At 32.0% G+C, this 9,766-nt stretch overlaps 1 protein-coding gene and 1 long non-coding RNA gene across 2 annotated transcripts; one reads left to right on the forward strand and one right to left on the reverse strand.

Annotated features, from left to right (window-relative positions):
• Positions 1-575: 575 nt before the first annotated feature.
• On the reverse strand, positions 576-3,092 carry LOC123906110. The gene is made up of 3 exons (XR_006808764.1): positions 2,152-3,092; positions 1,828-2,063; positions 576-1,286 (listed from the first exon to the last, which is right to left on the reverse strand). It is a non-coding gene; the product is annotated as an uncharacterized LOC123906110 (long non-coding RNA).
• A 156-nt stretch (positions 3,093-3,248) lies between these two features.
• LOC123904709 (PHD finger protein ALFIN-LIKE 2-like) lies at positions 3,249-8,030 on the forward strand (the record flags this gene model as incomplete). Its single annotated transcript, XM_045954338.1, has 6 exons — positions 3,249-3,300; positions 3,393-3,425; positions 4,516-4,738; positions 5,265-5,385; positions 7,175-7,237; positions 7,347-8,030. Coding segments are annotated over 6 exons (693 nt in total), but the record flags the coding sequence as incomplete, so codon positions are not given.
• Positions 8,031-9,766: the final 1,736 nt, after the last annotated feature.

Consider the following 9,766-nt stretch of genomic DNA (forward strand, 5'->3'; position numbering starts at 1 on the left):
GAATGATATATGAGATAACTTGTGTATTGGATATCTTATGGAAACCTACAAAATGACTAGCTGTCAAAAAAGAAGCAATAGCAGCCGAAGCTGGAAGGTGAGTGCAATAAGTCTGTTGGTTTTCAATTATAAGTTATAACAATAAAATATAAAATAGGTGAAACAATATCAAATTTTATTATTATGCAATGAATTGAAACACTATTCAGGCACAATGTGTACACAATAAATTCATCAAACAAGACCGTCCTATGTTGATGTTGTTATCAAAATTGAGTATGCTAGGGACATTCAGAAATGAAACAAGGACCATCCTTTGTGAATTTGTGTGCTTTATTACTAGAATAAATGTGAAAATTAGTACAAACAACTTATAGATATGTCACAAGCTTAAGCTCAACCCAATACTCTAGCAAGTATTGATGTCAATAGATAATGTTTTTTTGAACAGATGTCAATAGATAAGGTTAGTAATTAGTATTGTTCATTTATCTAAGGGTAAGAATCGAACTTCTGATTTCTTTATCACTTCACTCCCTAATTCATCCACCCCAGCTACCAAGTCATCCAACAACTCACAAAGTATTGTGCCATTCATTGTTTATTTCATTGCGAAGTTTACAAAAAATGAAGTAAATTAAATAACGAATATATTATTACATAAGGGATAAGTAAATACTCAAAGATGCGAGTCTAAACACTAGATACATAATGTTCAAGACTAATGCAAGAAAGTCATCCACTAGGAGATCAATACATCATGTATAGATTCGTAATACCAACACTCTGCTCTAGCAAAAAACCAAAACTGGGACCGGTTTGAGATAGTATGATTCTTCTTATACCATTCTAATATACATCACTCCACCTAAAAAATGTACAAAGTCATGTTGCCTGATGCAAATGTTCACAACTTTGGGCACATGGCGCAACTATTCAGCGATTTGCATATGGCGAATTCATCAATTCTGGCTCTTCATTCCCTAGTCTTGAGATAGCTAGTAGCAGTTTAGTCTAAGGTCTGGGCTATAATTTAATTTGAGTCTCACAGTTGGCCAGTAAATTCCACCATTGTTTAAGTTTAGCTCGCTGTAGATGATTCTTTGGATTTTTCTGTCATTGTGTCCTTGTCTGAGTTGCTTGTCTCACCTGTTTGTGTTTGGCTGGTTTGTGTTTGACTAGTTTGTGGTCGGCTAGGTTGTGGCGCGCTAGTTTGTGTTTGGCTAGTTTGTGGCTGACTTGAAACTTGAGAATCCGAAACAATGCCAAGAACAACCAGCACATACCTGAACAAAAATTAAACTTAGAATCGATATTTGCAACAATGAAAACATTGCTTTCCCATGAGCAATCAATATAGAAGAGGAAGGACACAATAAAATTAACAGCATTATTGTGCCGAATCAATGGTGCCTTCAGTGCAGCAATTCTATTTAATGCAGTTTCCAATTGTGGTGGAGGTAGGTGCACGGAAGCATACACCACCAGGAATGCATTAGAACATAATGTTTAAACAATATAAGAGCTTTCACAAAGATCAGCCAGAATTCATGAAAGTGACTTGAGAAAGAAAAGAACATACAGCATTAGTTGACGTCTACTTTGTAATTAAACAAGAAACTTTCCAAATCCTTTATATTATACTTAAGTCGGACATTGGAATCTCTTAATATCCAAGAATCAAGCTCTAGTATTGAATACAATCAAAATTCTAATTGGAAAAATAAAAATAAAAATAATTCAATTGTGAAAGATAAGCAAAGTAGCTCTTAATAAAAAATGTTTCTTTGCATTTATTAAATTTCCTTGTATAAGTAAGCTTCTTACCAGTGTCGGAAAAACACCTATTGCTTGTAATACTCCGCGTGAACAGTAAAGGAAGAGGAATTTGCTCAACATGCAGGGAAGAGCATTTGCTGTATGAGATCAAACCATGTTGAATATCCTTTCCAATTATATAAAGCAATTCCAACACAACATACCAATTGATTCAAAACCTTGGCAAGAACTTCTTGAGTAAAAGTTTGTCGTTGCTCAAAGCAAGCATTGCATGCATCAGTTACCTGCATGTAGACACTTCAGTTATGCAAAATCTATCTTGATTTCTCGAATAAGCATGATGCACAAACTCAATCAGCATAAAAGTCCAACCTTTTTTAAGGGAATTCCATGTCTTTCAGGATCAATTCCATGAATAGCAATTAATACTTCAGCTGGTGTAAGCACTGGACCAGATTGTGATGATCCCTGTATAAAAGTTTTGCAATTAATTCAATAACTAAAATGTTGTGGAGAATACCTCCCACAACCTTTGTGTATCACTTTCAATCATACAGCAACCGTTAAATTAATCCAACAATTAAAATCAATTTAAAAATACTCACACGACCATTCCAACCACAATATCAATCATTGAAAGTTGAAACTAATCCAACAATCAAAATTAACCTCTTAATCAATAAATTTTATACGCAGTCATTTCAACCATACACCAATCGGCAATCGCCAGAATAATTCCACAATCAAAATTAACTTTCTATTCATTCCAACAATACATCAATCACCAAATCACTCCAACTATCTCAATCTAATCTAAATCTAAATTAATCTAATAACAATTAAATTTAAAACACAACCAATCCAACCATCAAATTAATTCAACAATTAAAATTAAAATTCCAACCGTTGAGATTAACCTAACGATTCATATTAACCCTAAATATAAAAGTTCTAAATATATAATAGGGTTAAATATGTTTTTAATCCTTATATTTTACCTTATTATAAAAAATAGTCCCTACAATTTTTTTATGATGAGAAAAAATCCTACATTTTTTTTCCGTTACTACTTTTAGTCCTCGCTGTTAAAATTTTAACAGAATGCTGACCCGGCATGATGTGGGCCCCATTTTTTGGTTAAAAAAAGAAAAAAATAATAAATATTTATTTCAATTAATAAAAAATAAACAATTTTTTTTATCCTCCAGAAACTCAGACAAATTTATGAACTTCATCCCCTCAAGAACCATAAACTCAAAATTAAAAAACTCAGAAGAAAACCAAACAGACCGTTAGTCTCTCTCTCTCTCTCTCTCTCTCTCTCTCTCTCTCTCTCTCTCTCTCTCATTAGGTTCTTTCCATTACGATCGATCTTTCCTCATGGCTTAGTAGTCTCTTCAAAGTGAAACTTCAAATTCATCAACACCGTTCATCTCGATTTCTAGAACCTTCTCAAATTCGAACCCTAATCGCGTAGATCTCAAATTAGGTTTTATGGTATCGTTCGTGCTTTAACTCAAGGTATATTCACTCAATTCAATTCCGTTTTTTTTCCTTCAATTTTTCAAATTTTCTACTGACAAATCGTTTTTTTAATTCTATTTTTGTTTCAGATGTTGATGAATTCTACGCACTCTGTGATCCAGGTAAATGGGTAGTTGAAGATCTGAACTAATATTTTTGTTTCAGATGTTGATGAATTCTACGCACTAATATTTTATATATATATTTTCGATTTTTTTTATTTGTTTTGTTTTTCAATTTTATTGTTTCTGTTTGAAATTGTGAATTGTAGAGTTGTTATAGTTGAGAGAGTTACTTTTGATTTTTGGAGAAATTGAGGAAAAAATAAAGTCAAAGCTTAGTATGTCCCATGTGTTTTTTAATTTTATATTTTTTTATTTATTTATTTATTTATTTATTTATTTATGCTTGAACTGACACACATCAGTTACCTTTTAACTACAAGACAGTTTGTTAGTTAATAAAATAAATACATTGAGAAACAAACTAATAATATGTTAATTTAAGACCAGTAGTGAATTTTAATCTATGAAGCACATACACTCTTCAAATTAGACGTGTCTCAAATTATTATGAATTATGACATTTTCTAAACTTATTATTGGTGTCGACCTGTCAGGGTTGTGTCTGTCTCTGCTTCAGTGATTTAAATTGATCAATATATTTGGATCTTACTCCTTTGGATGGAGCAAACCCCTATCTGTATAACTAATAATTGAGTGATTACTAACTGTTTTAAAATAGTGTGATTTGATGTGCTAATAACCCTAGCTGTTTATGGTCTTTTGGACTTGTGAAAGTTTATGGTCTTTTGGTCTTGTGAAATTGTTAAAAGTTTGAATAGGGCTGTTGTTATTCTTCTGAGTGAGATTTTAAATAGCGGGTTGCTTTGCTTTTGCGTTCCTTGACATTGTAGAGAATTATTGTCAAATGTGGTATCAATTGCTGTTACGTTTTGATTTTGGCATCATAAAAAACCGTTATGTCGCAACCCAGGTCACAGTTGCAGACTTTTATTTGAAACCCTGCTTCGGAGACAGTTCCGTTTTTATTTTATTTTTGAATTTGGAGATATGACCTAACAGACACCTAAGTGGTAGAGTTAAACTCCTGCTCGAATTGCTCAAAGTTTTATGGTTTTGTAATAAAAATTATGATTCTGTGTTGTTTCACTGACTTCAAAGTTCCTGTATTGTGATTTTTGTTTTTAAGATAAGGACAACTTGTGTCTCTATGGACATTCAAATGAATCATGGGAAGTGACTCTTCCCGCAGAGGAAGTTCCACCTGAGCTTCCAGAGCCAGCTCTCGGAATCAATTTTGCAAGGGATGGCATGAACCGTAGGGACTGGCTTTCCTTGGTTGCTGTGCACAGTGATTCATGGTTGCTTTCTGTGGCCTTTTATCTTGGAGCTCGTCTTAACCGCAATGAAAGGTACTGTACTGTCTCTAAGGGTATGTGGTTATAACAATTTAAGTTGCTTCTGTCTCTAAGGGTATGTGGTTATAATTTAACTTGCTTAAGAACCTTGTGATATGTTGTAAACTGAGGCTTGTAATTGTAATAGTTGCTGAATTGCATCAATATCGTCACTGTTATCTGTTATGTGAAGGGCAACTCTATTTTAACATTTAGCTTCAATTTGCAATCGAACAATTATATGGGATAAATTATGTGCTTCATCTATCACAAATCAATTAAAACTTCCCCCCCTTCTTACCACACCATGTTACAAAGTGAATTACTGGTTTCAAAGTTTGTTTAGGGCAATACATGCTACTGAGTTTGATTTATCATTTGTATGCATGGCAGAATGTGTTACTGTTGCTGTGGTCTTGCAGTTTTTCCCTTATAACTTTTTCATTTCAATGGACTTGATTGTTTTAGATTTTCCCTCAAATACTTTGAAACGGGCATATGGATCCCTCTTTCTATTGATGATTCCATTGATTCATGGCAGGAAGCGCTTATTTAGCTTGATCAATGACCTTCCAACTGTGTTTGAAGTTGTAACTGAGAGGAAGCCAATAAAGGACAAACCAACTGTAGACAGTGGAAGCAAATCTCGGGGAAGCACCAAGGTTAGTGTTATTGTTGTTGTGTAAATCTCAGAGTTAGCTTAGTAATACTTGTGTGTTCTATACGTAGAGATATCAATGTCATCAACTCTTGCTTTTTAAACTATTCTATCTTTTTGGTGTTTATCTACTTTTTTTGCAAAGGTGGTCTTTATCTACTAAATCAAACATACGAACTGTAATAAAAAAAATTGACTTGTTTATTTGTTGTTGTCGTTGGTTACTTGCTTAACATTCTGAATCGAGTACAGTAAAAAACTAAACCAACTGTGGTGTTGTTTTAAACTAAGTTCATAATCTATCACTGTTCAATTGACACATTATGATTAACACAATTGAAATTAAAACAAATGAAACATGATTAACACAATTGAAAATCATTCCCAGTAAAGAGTAACCGACCTTCTCGTCAGCCAACACCATCTCAATAGTGCTAGTCTCGAATGGACTGAGGAACCCAGGAACCTTCACCAAGCGAACCACCTTAGCTTTGATGCAAACATTGACCCTACCACCCACTATATCAGCAATGTCATCGAATTTGACATCAGCATATGACATCTCCCTGCAAACCATTATGGAAGACACAAGCAAGAAAATATGGAATATTATAATTTAATAATTTATGAGTTGATAAGGCTTGAGGTTAAGTGAGGATAGCAATGAACCTTCATCCCCAATTTATAGATCCTGAAGCACAATTCGAAATTCAAATTAGGGTTTACTGGGAGGAAAAATAATCGCCTATCCAGTTAAACCTTCACCACAAAACCATATAAATCTCCAAAGGTTTTTATCTGGGAATGGCAAATCGACGATTTCAATTGCCCCTCAAAAAGTTATTTTTTACAACAAAAAAACAGAAATATGGGTTTTCAAATAGAAAAAATCATAATCACTTTTCAATTTCAGATCTGGGTGGGTTTCAAGATACTTTTGCTTAATTTTTCATTCTAATCTTCATCATCTTCAACACAACACAACCATCTCAACAAACCACCACAACCAGTTGAAAAAAAATACTCTGATCACAGGGGCATTGTTGTAAAAAATAATTTTTTGAAGGGCTATTGCAAAAAAAAAAATCCAAATCGACCGGATTCAATGAATACACTCTGATCAAAGACGCTCCGCATGGAAGAGCTACGACGCATAAGTCGATATATAGGTTCTATATTTTGGATTTTTTATGTGATAAGAGGTCCGCATACGACAAAAAACGAACAGTAGAAGTTGATGTTGCACAAGGAGTGAAATGAACAGTGGATTATTATTATTATTATTATTATTATTATTATTATTATTATTATTATTCTAGCGGTCAGACAGGTCTGTGTCTATTATGTAAAAAATATATAATTAAGGATATAGTTGATATTATAAAAAATTCATATAAAAAATAAGTATACATGCAGTTACCAATTTATTAAATAAATCATCACATTATGAGAGGGTAAAGTTGAAAATACATAAAATCCACATCAAATTGATGAATCTTTTTATATTATTTTAAAAAAAATTATAGAAGTATAGATTATAGATTTTAAAAATAAAACCAACTATTGTGGTTACATTAGACATTTAATTTTTATAACTTCGACTTGTTTGATTTGAAAAACAAAAACATGTTTTAAGGGGTAAAGTAGGAATAAGAAAAGTCCACACCAAAAAAAAATTATTATTATTATTTTGACAACTTATTATTATTATTGTTATTATTATTATTATTATTATTATTATTATTATTATTATTATTATTATTTGTTTATTTGGTTTCAACTATTTATTTCAGGTGAATAAGGCTATGAGGAAACGTCGTACAGAGGAGTTAAAGAAACTATATCCTTCGACTGATGTAATTTATTTTATTTTTTTGCTCAAAAAAAAGTCTTAAATTATAAAATCATTTTATACGAGAGAAATAAAATAATAATGTCTAATGCCTTTAATTTTTTATTTCTCAGGTTGAAATGATTAAGGCTGTAACATTTTACGAATTAGCGGTTGATTATCGTGACAACTTTATGGTCGATGGATTATTGAGACTCAATCAATCTTCCATCCTTGGAATTGTTGGCAAGGGTCATTTAAAGGGCATGAAGTGTTATTGGGAAGATAAAACGGGAGTTCAGCAAGACAGTTACAAAAATTTAATGAGTTACTAATTGGATTGTGGTTTCAGCTTGAAAGCAATTAGTTAAAAGTTAAAAACTAGTTTTCTCCTACCTTCTAAGCCTAGCTCGTTGAAATTCAGATAGTTTTTGCATACATTTCATTGATCTTGTGTGATGGTGTTACTCACAAAATGGCCCGTCTTCTAGAATCTTAGCTGTTGCTGTATGATCATTCCCCATCTTTTGTGACTATTTGTGAACATTTCTTTTCATATAGCTGTTATGCTGAATGAATATTACAATTAACATAATCATCAAAATTCTCTTTCTCCTTGTATTTTATAATTCTATGCATTTTTCCTTTTTTCATTAACTAATGAATGCTATTTTGTCCTTTACTAGCATTCCTGCAGTGAGCTATAGGTTGTTAATACTTAATAGAATCTCCCTAACGATTGAAATGGCCACAAAATTGGTGTATGGTTCGATCATTGGGCATCAATACTGAAAAGAAAGAATGAACCCAACTTAGAGTTTCACATTGGAAGCCATTAACCTGGTGCAGGTTAATGGCTTCCAATGTGAAACTCTAAGTTGGGTTCATTCTTTCTTTTCAGTCTCGATGCCCAATGATCGAACCATACACCAATTTTGTGGCCATTTCAATCGTTAGGGAGATTCTATTAAGTATTAACAACCTATAGCTCACTACAGGAATGCTAGTAAAAGACAAAATAGCATTCATTAGTTAATGAAAAAAGGAAAAATGCATAGAATTATAAAATACAAGGAGAAAGAGAATTTTGATGATTATGTTAATTGTACTATTCATTCAGCATAACAGCTATATGAAAAGAAATGTTCACAAATAGTCACAAAAGATGGGGAATGATCATACAGCAACAGCTAAGATTCTAGAAGACGGGTCATTTTGTGAGTAACACCATCACACAAGATCAATGAAATGTATGCAAAAACTATCTGAATTTCAACGAGCTAGGCTTAGAAGGTAGGAGAAAACTAGTTTTTAACTTTTAACTAATTGCTTTCAAGCTGAAACCACAATCCAATTAGTAACTCATTAAATTTTTGTAACTGTCTTGCTGAACTCCCGTTTTATCTTCCCAATAACACTTCATGCCCTTTAAATGACCCTTGCCAACAATTCCAAGGATGGAAGATTGATTGAGTCTCAATAATCCATCGACCATAAAGTTGTCACGATAATCAACCGCTAATTCGTAAAATGTTACAGCCTTAATCATTTCAACCTGAGAAATAAAAAATTAAAGGCATTAGACATTATTATTTTATTTCTCTCGTATAAAATGATTTTATAATTTAAGACTTTTTTTTGAGCAATAAAATAAATTACATCAGTCGAAGGATATAGTTTCTTTAACTCCTCTGTACGACGTTTCCTCATAGCCTTATTCACCTGAAATAAATAGTTGAAACCAAATAAACAAATAATAATAACAATAATAAGTTGTCAAAATAATAATAATAATTTTTTTTTGGTGTGGACTTTTCTTATTCCTACTTTACCCCTTAAAACATGTTTTTGTTTTTCAAATCAAACAAGTCGAAGTTATGAAAATTAAATGTCTAATGTAACCACAATAGTTGGTTTTATTTTTAAAATCTATAATCTATACTTCTATAATTTTTTTTAAAATAATATAAAAAGATTCATCAATTTGATGTGGATTTTATGTATTTTCAACTTTACCCTCTCATAATGTGATGATTTATTTAATAAATTGGTAACTGCATGTATACTTATTTTCTATATGAATTTTTTATAATATCAACTATATCCTTAATTATATATTTTTTACATAATAGACACAGACCTGTCTGACCGCTAGAATAATAATAATAATAATAATAATAATAATAATCCACTGTTCATTTCACTCCTTGTGCAACATCAGCTTCTACTGTTCGTTTTTTGTCGTATGCGGACCTCTTATCACATAAAAAATCCAAAATATAGAACCTATATATCGACTTATGCGTCGTAGCTCTTCCATGCGGAGCGTCTTTGATCAGAGTGTATTCATTGAATCCGGTCGATTTGGATTTTTTTTTTGCAATAGCCCTTCAAAAAATTATTTTTTACAACAATGCCCCTATGATCAGAGTATTTTTTTTTCAACTGGTTGTGGTGGTTTGTTGAGATGGTTGTGTTGTGTTGAAGATGATGAAGATTAGAATGAAAAATTAAGCAAAAATATCTTGAAACCCACCCAGATCTGAAATTGAAA

This window comes from Trifolium pratense, linkage group LG2 (assembly GCF_020283565.1).
Source record: "Trifolium pratense cultivar HEN17-A07 linkage group LG2, ARS_RC_1.1, whole genome shotgun sequence".
Taxonomy (NCBI): Eukaryota; Viridiplantae; Streptophyta; class Magnoliopsida; order Fabales; family Fabaceae; genus Trifolium; species Trifolium pratense.